General features: G+C 29.0%; 2 protein-coding genes across 3 annotated transcripts; both read right to left on the bottom strand.

Annotated features, from left to right (window-relative positions):
• Window positions 1–22: 22 nt before the first annotated feature.
• LOC124493932 (uncharacterized) lies at window positions 23–7,880 on the bottom strand. Of its 2 annotated transcripts, XM_075731916.1 has the most exons (6): window positions 7,765–7,880; window positions 7,123–7,644; window positions 3,663–4,184; window positions 2,961–3,487; window positions 1,225–1,552; window positions 23–1,163 (listed from the first exon to the last, which is right to left on the bottom strand). In XM_075731916.1, exons 2-6 carry the CDS (start codon window positions 7,628–7,630, stop codon window positions 199–201), a joined length of 2,850 nt encoding a protein of 949 aa, XP_075588031.1. In that variant the 5' UTR covers window positions 7,631–7,644; window positions 7,765–7,880; the 3' UTR covers window positions 23–198. The 2 variants fall into 2 exon arrangements, with proteins under 2 accessions (XP_075588031.1, XP_075588032.1); XM_075731917.1 differs by lacking the exons at window positions 3,663–4,184; window positions 7,765–7,880.
• A 2,743-nt stretch (window positions 7,881–10,623) lies between these two features.
• LOC124493350 (ubiquitin carboxyl-terminal hydrolase 48) lies at window positions 10,624–16,682 on the bottom strand. Its single transcript, XM_047056418.2, has 12 exons — window positions 16,255–16,682; window positions 15,656–16,171; window positions 14,840–15,575; window positions 14,217–14,781; window positions 13,971–14,137; window positions 13,597–13,901; window positions 13,263–13,524; window positions 12,995–13,189; window positions 12,806–12,937; window positions 12,071–12,119; window positions 11,842–11,874; window positions 10,624–11,150 (listed from the first exon to the last, which is right to left on the bottom strand). Exons 1-12 carry the CDS (start codon window positions 16,446–16,448, stop codon window positions 11,128–11,130), a joined length of 3,177 nt encoding a protein of 1,058 aa, XP_046912374.2. The 5' UTR covers window positions 16,449–16,682; the 3' UTR covers window positions 10,624–11,127.
• Window positions 16,683–16,695: the final 13 nt, after the last annotated feature.

Raw genomic sequence — 16,695 nt, 5'->3', positions numbered from 1 at the left:
ACAAAAAAAAAACGAAAGAAAATTTTTTGGTTGATATATTATTTTAATCTTTTTTTTCATGGAAGCAAAATGGTTATTATGATGATGAGATATTAATAATTAAAAGTGGTATATAGGATGAATCACAGACACACTGAACATTGTCGATAACATAATTAATGAGTGGTGATGATGATGATTATTTTGTTGTCATTGTCATTAATCGGTCGTTTCTTTCAATGAGATCGAATGTTGTTGTTGTTGTTGTTCATTACCAACAATAGTTGTTCCAACAATGTTGGATGTTGATGTATTTACAAAATTACGTATCTGATTCAATGCAATCAATTGATTTGGAAATGAAATCGGCTGATTAACGGCAGCATTCTTATCTAATGATGATAAATTCGTTACAATTGAAGATGATGTTGTTGATGATGATTTTTTATTACTCGCATTGACATTTACACTACCACTTGGATTTGTTGCTACAACCATACCGGTGATTGTATCCATACCAGAAATTTTATTTGGAAAATTGAATGGCTCGTGCGTTGGAAAATAAGACGTCATTCGAAATGTTTGATTATTTGATGAATTTATGGAATTTTGTGGTAATGGAAATGCTGTTGTACTAGTCGTAGCTGATTTATTGGAATTATTGGCGATCATTTGTAAATCCAGACCATTATTATTAACGTAAATCGCTGATGACGATGGATCGAATGTCGATATAGGTAGAATGCAATGATTTTGTTGACGATTAGCATTCGTTATTGATAATTGTGATGAATTAAGGTTACATTCAATTGGATTCGATTTGGACCAATAATGAATATTATTATTATCGATCAAATGTATACCAGAAGAAGTGGTTGCTGCGGTTGCATTATCACCTTGTTGTTGTTGATGGGAATGTTGTTGAAGTTGTTGTTGATGGTGAATATGATGATGCTGAGCCGATGCTGATGAATTTCGTTTCAATGTAGTTGTTGCCACCGAACCGGAACCACCACTAGCACGATCCGTATGTTTTTGCAAATGTTTTTGTAGATAGCTTTCCTGTGTATATGATTTACCACAATATTGACAAATATGTGTCTTCAAGTGTTTCGAATCTTTATGTTTAGGTATATGTTCTAAAAGGGCCCTCTCACTTTCAAAACATTTATAGCATGAATTACCTAAAAGGTTTTTTTAGAGTTAGGTTATTTCATTATATATATTGCATTACAAATATATTACATTTAAATGGCTTATCCGTTTGATGTGAACGCGAATGCGACTGCAAATTTGACAATTGAGAAAATGCTTTAGTACAATTTCCATAACGACATTTATACGGTTTATCGCCGGTATGAGTCCGTTGGTGCTGCTGCAGATGTGATAGCTGGGTAAATTTTTTAAGACAAATTTCACAAAGATAGGGACGGATACCCAAATGTATCCGGCTATGTTGCGATAAATATGATGAATTAGCGAATGATTTAGTACATTCTGTACATCGGTATGGCTTAGCTTCACGCATATGTACCTGTGTATGTAGTTGCATGTCGGCTTTTGAATAGAAAACCTTTAAAAAAAAGAAAAATAAAATTAGATTAAATTAAATAAAAAAAAATCTGGCCAAAATAATTTCAAGTAAAAAAATTTGACCAAAGTAAACAAAATTAATCTGATTAAATTATTAATAAAATAAACTAGATCTGTGTGTGTAATAACAATAAATCAGAATCAATTTGATTTTTTTTTGTTGAAATAAAAAAAAAATTTTCATTTCATTACTGATGATTTAGATGTTACGATCGTTGTCGTCGTTTTCGATGATGATGATGATGGTGAAGATGGTGAATGGCTAACAACAACAACACTTGTATGATTATTATCATGAAGATCCATTTGATTCATACTGTTTAAATTTTTAGACTAATAAATAAAAATGCGAAATGTTTCGTTTTTGTTAAGAAAATTTTCCATCCCCATAGAAAAAAAATGATCGAAAAATGTAGATGATAATGATATTGATGTACAATCATCATAATCGATAATTCAATGTATCGATTATGAATGAATGATTATTTAATGGACGAGTTAAATTGGGTGATGGATGATGATGGCCACCATCATCACCACAACCAGTGGCTATATGGCCGCTATAAAAATGTGATCAGCAACAGTTGTTGATGGATCGAATGATCATTGCCGCATTAGATTTGTATTATCATCATCATCATCATCATCATCAACAACAACAACACACACACATAAACACATTGACATCATCATCAAATTGAAAAAAATAAAATCAATACAGCCCTTGTTGTTGTTTGGTTCACAGTTAAAAAAGTTGAAACAGAAAAAAAGTGTTTGATTACTTTATTTGATTGGTGTTGATGAGCTATGTGTTGTTACTCTGTTTCCATTTTTTATCAATTTTTTTTCTACTTTGAACTGATTATATCATTCTGTTAATAATAATCAAATCGAATCAAATCAAACTTATAAAATCAATCAATCAATATCAAGGTTTGAATTTGATTTTCTAGGAATTGGTATGAACATTTTTTTTTTTTTTTGACTAAAATGAATATTTTTTTTGATGATTTCTATTTTTTCCTTGTTTATTTGTTTGTTTGTTTGTTTGAATTATTTTATCAAATTTCATGAGAATTATAACCAGAAAAAAATAGTAACAAAATTAAAACATTAGAGAAAAATAAAAATCATCTCAAGCCATCTCACCTAAATTTTTGAAAATTAAAAAAAAATCGATTCCCTAAGCAAATATTGACGAATGAAACCAATCGATTAAAGTTCATATAATAATCAAATGGATTAATTTTCCTACAAATCACAAGTGAAAAATTCCAAACCAAAAAAAATATTGTATGGAGAAAAAATTAAAGAATTTGAATGTTCATCATATCATGCATGAAAAAAACTTTTTTTTTTGGAAAACAAAATTTCCAATACACACATACCTGTGGACACATTTTACATTGATATTTTCGATTAAATGGAGTTATACTGCCATTGGTCGACAAACCATGTTGATGATGATAATGATTTAGATTCTGATTGGAATTTGTTTGATGATTATGTTGTTGTTGATTTTGTTGAGAATTGTGATTAGATTGAAAATGATTCAATGATGAAAATTTTGATTGTTGACCACCAACAACAGTATTATTATTACTAGCTATACTTGTTAAAATTTGTCCAACTGTCGATGTTGATGCCACTGTCGATGTTGTTGTTGTTGTTGTTGATAATGACGAAGAATTATTAGTATTAATGGAATTTGTTACTGAATGATGTCGATTAAATAATGTTGAATTGTTTGGCGATAATGAATCAGTGTTATTATTATTAATATTGGAAGAAGAATTTATTCCATATACAAATCCAGAAGAATTCGTTGTATTGGTTATAGATTCATTTTCATTGTTTATAACGGGCGTTGTTGTTGATATTGTTTCATTCACTGGCAACGTTCCATTAGAAGTTCCTAAGGTTGGGAACAAAAAAAAAGAATGAAAAAAAATTATTAATGACAATCAATAAATGTAAAAAATGAAATGGATAATAATTTCAAAATAAAAAATGATTAGGATAAAAAAAATCAATCAGATTACACCACAGGTCATCTACATTATTATTTACACCATTCATGATCTGTGTACCATTTTGATCATCATTATTATTATTAACATTGGTTGTTGTTGTATTTAGTAAATTTTTAAATTTAGGTTGATAGAGAAAATTTTTTAATTTAAACAATGATATCACTGGTGGTAGATTATTCTGTTGTTGTTGATTCGTATTTTGATGATCATCATCATGTTGTATAATATTATTCATTTCAATAATATTTACTTGTTGTTGCTGTTGATCATTAAATATTGGAGATGATGATGATGATGATGATTGTGAATGTGAATCGATTAGATTATTGTCATTTCTAATCAATCGATCACCATAGATTATTGTATTGGTATTATTGGCATTTATATTATTATTATTGCACAAATAATTATAATTATCGTTATTATTATTATTATTATTGATAATCGATAAAGATGTTGGTGATTGTAATTGTAAAGGTGTCGATGATATTGCTAAGGATGGATTTGAAAATGATTCCATTTTTGCCGTCGTTTTCTTCATCATCATCATCATCATTATTGATGAATCATCTTTAAGATCTATTATGGTCATTTGGTCGAAAAAAATTGTGAAAAATATATTTCTTGATAGTAAATATAATAACAATAATAATAACAAAGACAACATTGGTACCACCAACATCATCAAAAACAACAATAACACATCATCATAATCATCATATCATCATCAACAACAACATCATAAATGACGAAACCAAAAAAAAAAAAAAAAATTAAAAAAAGTGCAGCAAGCAAACACACACACACACACACACAATACATACGGCATGAAATCAAAAAATGGACTATTTTTACAAATTGGCCATAAACACACACATATATACAACAATTCTATTCGTTTTTTATTTTGTTGTAAAAAAATGTTCCAGAAGAAAAAAAAAAGAATGGAACTTCATATAGTTTTTCTGGTTCGTATATACAAAAAAAAAGTTTTCACACACTCAATTCATATCAATTGGAATGCGGTACACACACACTTGTATTATTATGTTGTGTATAAGTTTCATAATAAAATAATGTGAAATATATGCAAAGTGAAAAAATTTGGAACAAAAAAAAAAATAAATAAAAATTTTTTCACTTTGGTCCGAAAGAAATTTAAAAAAAAAACTTATTTATCCCATACAATCAACATCATCATCATAAAATGCTGCTAGAACTAGAACTAAATGGGGGGATAAAAACACAACAAACAAAAAATTAATTGCTAGATGTTCAAATTGTTGAATGATTCTCAAGCTAGTGTTAACGCCCCGAATATGATTAAAAAAAAAAAACAATTCAGGATATTCATTACAATACCACGGTTACAACCATAGATCATTATATAAAAATGGTTGCGGCCGAAAAAAAAATGAAATGAAAAATATTTAGGAAATTTAAAAATCGAAACAAAATGAATATGGAATATGCTCAAAGGATAAACGGAAAAAAAACACGATCGATACAGTTTATTACCGGTTTAAATCATTTTTTTTCTGGTCAGTATATCGAACATACACACACACAGACGCAGAAAAATAATTCAATCAAATCAAATTGAAATCATATTTTGTCAAGTGAAAAATATCCACTTTTCATCATTCGCATCATTTTTTTTATATTAACGTATCTTTCATTTTCAAACAACCAATGAGCTAAAAGTTCATATACACAACAACACAAATAAACATCATCATCAAGCCATCCATACAGCAGCAGTTGACATTCACGACATAGTCCTTAGAGCAAAAGGTCCTTGCCCTTTTTTTCTGGTCGTGTCCTTTTGATTTGTCCTTTAATTCATATAAAAGTACTACACACACAAAGTTCAAAATGGTTACCAGACTTATTCCCTTTCCCCCCGCCACACACACACACTACCACCATCATCACTTTTTCATGATTCGACTGTTTCCCATCCTCCAAGTCACCTTGAAAATAAAAATGAAACCCTTTCACATGATTTTAAAAACGTGCGGGTTAATAATACGTAAAATGGTAATACGTATAATAATAATCGATCTAGCGGTATTATAAACCGTATTATACACAAATCGGTATAGTAGATCACTTTCTATCTTTCTCGCACTTTAATGTTTGTTTGTATTAGATTTAATTGAACGAACGTTGTGTTTGCTTAATTTCAGATAAATTTAGAAATTTTTTTTTAATCATAAAAAAAATTCCATTTAATCAATGAAGAATTTCCGGAATATGAATACAATAAAAAGTCCAGAATGAATTCTTTGAATAAAAAAAAACCAACAGTAAACAAAATTTTCTTCTTGATGAACTGACCTTCATATTCACATATTGTGAATGGCTTAATTTCATTCATTTTTATTTTTTTTTTGATGAAAAATTCTAAACAATAGAAACCGTTTTTTCACAGTGACAACAACAACGAACAACAAAAAAAAAATCTACAAGGCGGAGCCATTAACCGTTTCATTGATTTTTTTTTTTGAAAACTATAGTTTCGAAAAAAAGGCGTGTATGTAATGATTTTTTTGTTGTTGTTGTTGTTGTCAAATACAAACAAAAAGACAAAGACAAACACACTTATTTTATTTACAATTTACTATTATATTATTAGCTGCCTATGCGCAACACATTTTTTCATTATTATTTCCCTCCCAGATTTTTTTTTTCTTTCGAATTCAATACTATCCCCTGCCTACTGATTTTTTTTCACACATTTCACAACAAAAAAAAACACAAATGAACAAAAATTTCTACAAGACAATTGTGTAAAGAAAGAAAGAAAAACCTTAATATCATCCAATCAAAAAGCTTGATTGTATATTTCATACCCCCTCACCAATACTATCACCTAATTGAAAAAAAAATCATAAAAACCATTTTTTAATAGCCAATGGTCAATCATTATTGAATATCATGAATATGAATGAAGAGAATGTTGAATGAAATCATTTTTATTCAACAAAAATTGAATGAAAAAGAATCTAATATAGACCATTAAAGGCACCTGTGTGATTATTATGATATATATGTGTGGCTGCTCCACACACACACACAAACACTCACAAAATATTGATTGATTCAATCATCATCATTCCAAAAAAAGTCAATAACTATGCCCAAATAACCATCAACTATTGGTCATAATAGGATTTTTCTATGAAGCTATTGGTCATTTTCTTTCTATTTTCAAAGCTATAAAAAAAGGAAAAATTCAAATAACTGGAAATCATAACCTTTCTCTGTTCAAACTATTAATAATAATTATACAAAGAATGAAAGTTTTTTGAAAATAAAATAAACATTTGATTTGATAACAAGAAAAAAAGTGCAAAGATTTCGTTTTTTTATGATCAAATCACGACCATGTGACCATGATCGGTATGTTGTATGATGAAAATTAAAAAATAAAATGTCCATCGTACCCATATAACACTAATACACACAGCATTTGAATATAGCCATTTAGTCATTTTGTACATTTCTAGCTTACCTGTGATTTTTTTTGCCAACGATAAAGATGTAGTTTGTTGTGGAATCAACGTATTATTCAATTTCAATGATGATGAACGATTAGAATTTTGAGAATATTGATGAGCAGGCCACTCAATACTATTCCATGAACCACGAGCACATAATGATGATGATGACGATGATGCTGATGATGATATATTTTGTGGTGATGATGCTACTGATGAAGAAGATGATGATGATAATGGTGGTGGTGATGATGATGATCCAAAATTTGTATCAATTTGATGTCGATTTGGGTGTTGTTGTTGTTGTTGATAGTGATGCTGTGTTGGACTGTTGTTGTTATTGTTGTTGTTGTTGTTGTTATTCGTGCTAGTCGTCGTGCCATCAACGTTGGTTTGTGTTGTTGTTGCCGTAGCTGCCGAAATGACCGAAGACGACATTACCGACATCCATCGAATAAGATCGGAACTAGCAGCAGCTGCTGCTGCTGCCGCCGCTGCAGCCTGATTCGTTTTTACTGGCATTGAACGATTGAATCCTTTTATTTTTTTTTTTTTTTTTGGTTAGAAAAATGAAAATGTCAAAAAAAAAAAAAAAAAAATTCAATAAATAAAAATAATTTTTTTAATTTCTAAAATCTAATATAACCAAAAATTACCATTAATTTCATTCGAATGATGATGATGATGATGATATGGATGATGATGTGATGAATAATAATGATGAGCAGATTGTTCCGATGTAGCTGTCGATGATGATGATGATGATCCGGTTGTTGGCCATAATAAGGTTTTCTATGTGTTTATGTAAAATAAACAAACAAAAAAATTTGTAAAACAAGATCAAATAAAGAATAGGCAAAAAAAATAACAAATTGGATACGATTCATTTGAGATAAATTGATTTACACAACAACAATGAAAAAAAAAAGACAAAAACAAACAAAATTTAATTCAAACAAGATGACAATTGGAAAAAAATTTTATTGTCAACTTGATTCAATTTCATTAAATTGAATCTTTTTTTTTCTTTTGGTTGGATCTAAAGAAAAAACACTCGAATTCGAATTCACGAATCAATCAGCCATAAACTTTTTTTTGGTCCACTCATTCGACACTAAAACAGTTCGACCAGGTAGGTCGAAATATAAAATGAATTCGAATCGAACGCTTCATTGATTTGAATCATCTATCGCTTTTTCATCAACAAGTGGTTAAACATTGATTTAATGATGATGATGATCATCATCATCATCATGGTGATACGATTGACATTCAAATTGAATTTTTATTTTGTTTCAATAAAATCAACAAAGATTTTATTTTTTTTTTTTTGTCATCGATGTGAAAGATCAAAGATTTTTCAACGCTTTATGTTCATACTTGATTCGGTTTTAATTTTGTTTGCCAGTTTGAATCAAAATTTTGGAAAATCGACAAAAAAAATTCGAAATTTTCAACCAATATAAATGATCCAATATAGTAGTAGTAAGTCTATCATTATCAATTTCGAATCACACATTAATGATCACTATTGATTAGAATCGATCGATCAATCAATTAGGAGTTTATATTCAATTGAACAAAAAGGAATGTTTATGTACAACTAACTATCAATCAATGATTCGAAAGAAACTTTTTTTAAATTGAAAATCAACGAACCATTTTCTCGAATGTAAAAAATTTAATCATCACTTGTACGTTATTCTTTTTTTTTTCTTCATTTTGGACATATTCTCTCTATGCTCACTGGTTCCAATAAGTAAAATTTATTTCATAACATCAACATAACAACTATTCTGATTCAATTAAACACTTGATTCCATTAATGACATCGGTAAGCCAATAATCATTATCGATTCATTTATCATCATCATTAAATTGGCCATATCTAATATTGAAAATCATTATTCAATACTATGAAGATTTAAAAAATCAATCAATTTTAAAATTGTAATACTAAAATCATTGTGTGTTTATGTGTTTTCGTGCAACTAATCGTATACTGTTTTTCTTTTTGAGGAAAACATTTATGATATTTATGATCGAGTACCGATTATAATCAATGGATTGAAAGGAGATGGAAATAAACGAAGTGACAACATTCCATTATGTCATCATCATCATCATCATCGTCATCATCATCATCATCATCATCATCAGTATTATTATTGTCATATAGTGTAAAAAGTCAACGATGTAATTTTTCCATCCATAATTTCTATATAACCCTCACATGAATGAATTGAACTGAACTGAACTGAACGAAAAAGAAAGCCATCCATATCTAATCGATCAAAGTCAAGAAAAAAAAAGAAAATTCAAAAATACATTGTGTATATACGCGAAAGTATGAATCAAAAATACAAATAGCTAAACTTCTCAAGCATATAAACGAACGAGCGTTCAAAGATCATCATGAAACAAAATGACAACAAAAATGATGATCCAAAAGTCAAACAAAACAATAAAAAAAAAATCCCAAAGAAAGGATTTCCGAGCAATCGATTTTTTTTTAGTAATATGATCCACAAAATTAATATTTGTGAAAATAACAAATTTAAAAAAAAATCAAGTTTGACCTCATTGTTGTTTTTCACTTTATCCTTTCATTATCATAACCTTCAAAAAATTCAAGGGTAAAAGCAAATAATTCTTTCAAAAAAAAAAAAAAATTTAACAAATTATGGTCTCAAATCACACAACAACAAAACCAAAATGAAATCGAAAATAATCAGAAAAAACATGGACATACCTGAATTTCGCAATCGAGCATCGTTTTCGATTATTATTGTAATATAATGGTAGACACCCACACACACCGAGAAGATGAACAACAAGAAAAAAAAATCAGCAATCGAAAAAAATGGACAAGAAAAAAAAATTTTTTTTTTTTGCAAAAATCAACCAAAAAAAAATCCAAAGAAAAATCGAACGATTTGTGTGAACGATGTGAATATTCGAATGTGAATGAAACAATGTTTTTTTTTTTTTGGCTGTTGAATCCCGTTATCCATCCACAACATACACGCTAAGTTTTTTTTTATCCAAATTTTTTTTCTGGTTTTCTTTGGATTCAACAGTTATAACAAAAAAAAAATTTTTTCAATCAGCCACATCCTCGATAAAGGCGTCAACCACCACCGCCACCGTACAAAACAAGCAAAAAAAAAATTTTTTGTCAATGAACGAAAAAAAAACAAAATAAAAAAAAAATCTCCACTACCGCTGAAAAAAATGCCAATGGAAAGAAGAAAAGCAAAAAAAAACTCCTCCTACCATCGTCGACCGTTTTTTTTACAATAATACAATCCCGAAGATAAAAAAAATCGACAAGCCAGTATGTGAAAGAAAGGAGGTGGCTAATTTAAATTTTAAGAATTTAAAAAAAAAATCAACACTTTCCTCACCAAACAACGGGTTAAAGTAAATGAACGAAAATTTAGTTATGATAAATGTAAAGATGTGTGACATTAAACACTAGCATCGACCCATTTACCAAGGGTCACCTTTAAGAATTTTGAGAAAAAAAAATTTTTCAATTTTATTAATCTTTTTTTTTTGTTTAGCTATGAAAAAAAACAAGAAAAAAAACAACGAAAGGGTTCAATCTGATTGTTTTTTTTGTAAAAAAAAAAATTTTATAAACATGAATAATAATTCTATATGATTTTTCTATGATAAATAGCGATGTTTGTTAGTGTTAGTGTGTGTGTGTGTGAATGATACAAAGTTATTTTTTTTAATGTTGATTTTTTGTTGTTGTTAAATTTTTTTTTTTTTTTTTTTTTTTTTTTGGTTATATAATGATGATGATAATCACAAAAATATTGTTTCTTTCTTTTCAAAGGCCTTGAATGCAGAATGAAAAAAAAAATTTGGCTCCGTATATGCATCTTGAAAAATTGTTGGAATATATGGTTGAACAGCGACAGCGACAGCAGCAGCATTAGCATCAGCATCAGCAACAAGTAAGATTGAATCACATGGCCAGAAAAATGGCGAAAAACAAAAATAAATTTTCAAAATAGATGAAGCTGAGTACCTGAAAAAAAAATGAAAGATATGATATAAATTTATTCAATTATATTGAAAAAAAAACATTGTGTGTGCTTGTGTGTGATCCAAAAATGTCATCATCATATATCAATATATATTTTCTTGACAATGATATTAACAAATCATACACACATATGGTGTATGCAATATGCGTAAATTTGTGACAATTGTATCAAATTTTTTTCATACATCATTCATTTCTTATTGTCATCATCATCATCATTATATATCAAGGATAAACATCTCAAACACAAAATTACCTTAACCAAAAAAAAAGGGATTATAATTTCTTTCAATTTCAAAAGAAAATAAAAATTCAATTTACATTGATTTTCTTGTCATACATTAAATTTAAATGAATCAAAGGGAGGGGGTTATTGTACTACTATCAGTTTCGCTCATCACCAATCATCATCATCGAGATATAATGACAGATTAAATGGAAAGAAACTTTTTTTTCTTTCATTTTCTTCAATTCAAAATAATTTTCATCAAAAAAAAGGATTGAATAACAATAATTCGTCATACGAATGATCATCATGATGATTCTCAGCCTTGAAGTTGAGTTATCATTTTTTTCACTTATTTCACATAATAAGGTCACATTACTGAGGTCAAATTCGACACACACGCACACACATGTTTGTTATCTTGTTACCAAAAAGAAAAAAACTCACCTTTGAATCCAACTTCCGGACCATTATTACCGACTATATGATGATGTACAGAAAAAAACAGAAACAAAAAAAAAACAAGGACAAAAAAGGGTTAAATTTCAAATACTTTAGGTAAATAAAAAAAAACAAAAATTCCAACAACGAAAAAAAACATCATGAAAAGGAAAAAAAACGCAAAATCCATCCTGCATTGCGTTTTTTTTCGGAACATCTACAACAAACAACTTACCGTTAGTACATTCTACGGGTGAAACATTTTCATCCATCATATCGTCAACCTGAATGATGATGAGAAAACGAAAAAAAAATTTATAGAAAAAACTTGATACGGAAATGCAAAAAAAAAATTTCAATTTTCAAATTCCCATCCTTGTAAGCAACCTTGACATTGGGCCGTATATATCGTTATTTGTTGATTATTTAACTACAATAACCGCCGCCGCCGCCGCCAACACAAGACCACCTATGCACATCATCATCATCATATATAATATCATTACATAACGAAAGAGTTTAACAACCTGCCCGAGAATGATTGTTGCCAGTCACATAAAGAGATTGTGGGAGAATGACTATTATATGCATATGAATGAGACAAACATATTGTCGAATGGCAAAGGTTATAAGGTGCTTTTCTCACGATCCCGACTATTACGTACGGGTCTAAACTTTCTTTTCTCTTTTTTTTTCTCGCGCTCGCTTTCATTCATACAATCAATTGTTTGCCACATCAAAGAGCTAAGCGCGATTACCAAAAAGCATCAAGTGTTGTAGCTTTTTAACCGTAAGCAATGTATTGTTCACAAACATAATTGATTTTCATAAAAGCCCGGTGATTTCAATCGAATTCAAAAGAAAAATTAGATATCCAAAATGGATATTTTCAACCCCTTCTTTAGTGAAATAAAGATAAGGTTTTTTTCTTCTGATTTGGTTATAATTATTTGGGCTGTTTCGTTTTTACCTTTAGTAACAATGTAGTGTGTGGTTCGATTTCCAATTCTCCAATTGTACAATTATTCTGTGCCGATAACAATTGTTTACCATTATACCATAATACTTGATCATATGTGGCCACATTAAAATGTTGCATTATCTATGAAACCATTGATACATAGTGAGTATTTGAATTTTTTCAAAAAAAAACATCTACCTTAACTTTAATATCTTTTAATTTATCATGTGATGAGGAAAGAATTTCCAATTCATTAAACATACGCCGTTTTCGTAACGTACGTTTTCGTTGATTCGTTTGTGACTGCTGTTGATTATTTTTTTGTACCGTTTCGAAATCATTCCTATGTTGTTGATTATGATTAGAGTCGATTATTTTAGATTTTTTGATTGGCTAAACCCCGCATCAGAAAAAAAGAGAATAAGTGAAAATTCAAGTTAATGGAAAAAAAATTCAATAGACATACATTATTATTATTATTAAAATCTTCATCAGTATTCACATCCTCAGTGACAATTTTTTTCACATAAATAGGTAATTTATCATAGATAAATCGTTTTTGTTTCTCCTCTTGAACAAATGTCTGATGACAATAAGAACAGAATCCTGGTTTTAATTCATATTGATCACAATTTTCACTATCATTTATTCGAATAAATGATACATCGATGGAAAAGTTATAAAATTCTGTCAAAGCTGTCCATTCATTTTGGTCTAAAATAAGGTAACTAACGCAAAGAAAAAACGATATTCAAAATTTCGATCATATGACAATGATGTGTGATGATTATTTTACTTACATTTTATCATATCCAACATATTTATCATCAAATGGTGGAAATATGAATAATGAATGTTTGGTACAAATAATATTCGATTCATATTGCATCAATGAATCAGGTGATGGCGTTGTATTTGGATGTGAAACAAATTTTTTCCATGCCATATAGAATTTTGTTGCAATCATATGATAACAATGTCCGGCAAGTAAATCAGGCCAATAACGAAAAAGTTCACCATTGTAAAGATTAATCAGACTAGAACGTTGAATCAAAGCTATATCATAGTTTTTATCACGAATAATTTGTCTATTACGATCGATTTCCTATTTTTACGTACAGAATTCAAGATTAAAATAATTTAAGAAAAAAAGATTTCTTCTCATCAAACATACCAAACAATCCGAGCAAGGCGATGCATTTTCATCAAATTCTGGTGATCCAGGAAAATGTTTCCTTAATATTAGCCAAGCTTGATGACGAATAAGGGTACGTTTGGATGAATCAGAACAAAGCTGTCCATGTTGACAAAGAAGATCTTCATTAAAATTAAAATTAGTAGCTAAATGTAAAAATGAACAGAAAAAAAAATTCCATAATCAATTGAATTCATAATTGAAATATAAATGAATAATACAAACCAGGTTTAAAATCAACTTCATATTGGCGTTTAATAGAATCGATTCGAAGATTTTTCCATTTTTTCATTGATTCTTTGCCCACAAAATATAGATTTTCATCTTGACAATTTTTAAATTTACCAAGATTACGAATCAATTTTTGATCATCATCAATCGTCTGTTTCAATCTAGACATATACATTCGATATTGTATACATTGTTTACAGAAATATTCGGGTAATTTCAATCGAATATCACTTTTATATAATGAATAAATTTGATCGGCACTTTCTGTTGATATGCATTTATATGACGAATCTACATTTAGTTTTCCATGCATACATAATAATGATTTATTATCGATAGCGGGCACTTCATCCGATGTGGATGCACGAAAAAAATTCATCAACCATGATTTATCGATAGCATCAAATGTTTCATTTAATTGACTATGATTTTGATTGTTATTCATATTGCTACTAACAGTTATATCACATTGCTTTGTTTGCGGTTGAATCAGTTCCATTTTGGAGAAAATTTGACGGACCAATCTCTGATGGTTAAGCTCTTTTAGCCGTTCTTGACACTGAAGGAGGAAAAAATATTAATTTAGAAAAAAAACAGAATCAAATTTGTATACGAACTTTTTGAATTAGTAAATCTTCTTTTTCTTGCAGATATTTTTGATTATCTTTTTCAATATAATCAACAAGATAATCGGGTAGATTGGATTGCCTTAATTCATTCAGTAATGGTCTATTAGATTCAGTATCCAGTTTATAAACAAGCATATAGGCATTTTTTGATTTATGGAATCCTTTTTCATTTCGACCATTACCAGTGCCATCATTGTTGCCACCATTTTGGCCGCTATGAAAATCATCATCATTATCGATTTTCAGATTAAAATCTTTTAATTGTTCAACATTTTCATCGTTAAATTTGAACCATAAGTTATCTTTTTTGATGAAAGTTATATAATGTCCGGAATAGGCGGTTTGGCCTTCATGTATGAGAACGGCAAACAGATTGTATACATTTGCATTGGTGGGATTTGTTTGTTCTGGCCGCACGAATTTGCTCATATCAAGTCGTTTAGGAAATTTGAGAAATGAACTAATTTTTCGACTATGGCCATTCGATGATTCAAAACGAAGTAGCTGTAGATTCAAAACTGGTGGCAATTTTCGTAATTCAATAAATCGTTTAGCATCCTGTAATCCATTACATATTTGACATGCATATCTATTTGTTCCATCAAGATTTTCTTCCTTCAGATAATCACCAATACATTCATCAATATCTTTGAATCCTTTAACACGAAGAAGAAGTTCGTAGAAATCTGATTCACGTTCACTAACAAATTTACATTTGCTACATCTGTAATTGGATAATAAATAAAAAAAGTTTATGATTATAAATTCAAACGCTCAAATGGTAAAAACAATGTGAAAACTCACTTGATTATGTAAGCAATTTTCATACAATACTGTTGATTGATTGTTTTCTGTATAGATTTATCATTCTCATGATTCAATTTATTCTGTATGTATGAATTGAAAAGACTTAAAAATTCATGAGTATCTTGTTCTTGTGATGCATCTAAATTTAGACATTTGATAAATGGTGTTGGATCAACAACTGATCGTACACTGTATTGCATCATAGACAAAACCAATTGAAGACATGTGATTGGATTTACGAGAAATTGTTCTGATAACGATGATGTTGGAATTAAATTTGATATGGCATTTGGTCGCCATTTGTATATTGCTTGCCTTAAATCGACATTATGAAACCATAGCTGTAGGAATGTATTTATATAACATGTGGCTCCAAGATTTTTTAAACCACGAAAACAAAATTGTTCTTCACCGGCTAGATTTTTATCCTCTTCCTGTATATCTTCCACTTGATTAATCAGCCACGTTGCCTGGCCAAGACCTTTAAGGCAACGTGCATTATTAGTACAATTACTAAAATAAAATGTAAAATAAAATTGCATTGTCATATATGATTTCGAAAAATAAAAACAAGAAAATAAAATAAAATTACATACCGATTTGCGCGTGATTTACATGGTTCAATATCTAATTTATAAAATTTCAGAATCATACAATCCAAGAATGTATCATTGTTATGCACATCAGTAGCGGCCGTTGCATGATCCATGTTAGTGAAATAATTCTTGTTCGGCGATAATTTTGCCATTAATATTCGTGTTTGATGATTATCAATATATTCGATTTTCATACATTTCACTGTATTGTATCAATTATTGGAGAGGTGTTATAAATATACTTAAATTGAATGAAACAGTAATATATTACAAACGAACAGAAAAAAAAACACTAAAGGATTCAGCAGAAAAATGAAAAGATTGATACAAAATTCTTCGTTGATCGCGTAATTTATTATAAAAATTCACATCACCGAAACAGATACACATAGAAAAACATTGGTTTAACACTCATAACATACGTTACCGATTGATTTTTTT

This window comes from Dermatophagoides farinae, chromosome 6 (assembly GCF_024713945.1).
Source record: "Dermatophagoides farinae isolate YC_2012a chromosome 6, ASM2471394v1, whole genome shotgun sequence".
Taxonomy (NCBI): domain Eukaryota; kingdom Metazoa; phylum Arthropoda; class Arachnida; order Sarcoptiformes; family Pyroglyphidae; genus Dermatophagoides; species Dermatophagoides farinae.
The sequence above is the reverse complement of the archived record's forward strand: the minus strand, read 5'-3'. Positions and strand labels throughout refer to the sequence as shown.

Bases quoted from the DNA above. Each gene is read 5' to 3' on its own strand.
- LOC124493932 (XM_075731916.1), bottom strand. From the start codon at position 7,630: ATGCCAGTAAAAACGAATCAGGCTGCAGCGGCGGCAGCAGCAGCAGCT. The intron at 3,488-3,662 runs GTACACAGATCA...TCCCAACCTTAG, and splicing joins TAATAATGATGATCAAAATG to GAACTTCTAATGGAACGTTG. The intron at 1,164-1,224 runs GTAATATATTTG...AAAACCTTTTAG, and splicing joins AACGGATAAGCCATTTAAAT to GTAATTCATGCTATAAATGT.
- LOC124493350 (XM_047056418.2), bottom strand. From the start codon at position 16,448: ATGAAAATCGAATATATTGATAATCATCAAACACGAATATTAATGGCA. The intron at 15,576-15,655 runs GTGAGTTTTCAC...ATCCAATTACAG, and splicing joins AAAATTGCTTACATAATCAA to ATGTAGCAAATGTAAATTTG. The intron at 14,138-14,216 runs GTTTGTATTATT...TTTTACATTTAG, and splicing joins TGAAGTTGATTTTAAACCTG to CTACTAATTTTAATTTTAAT.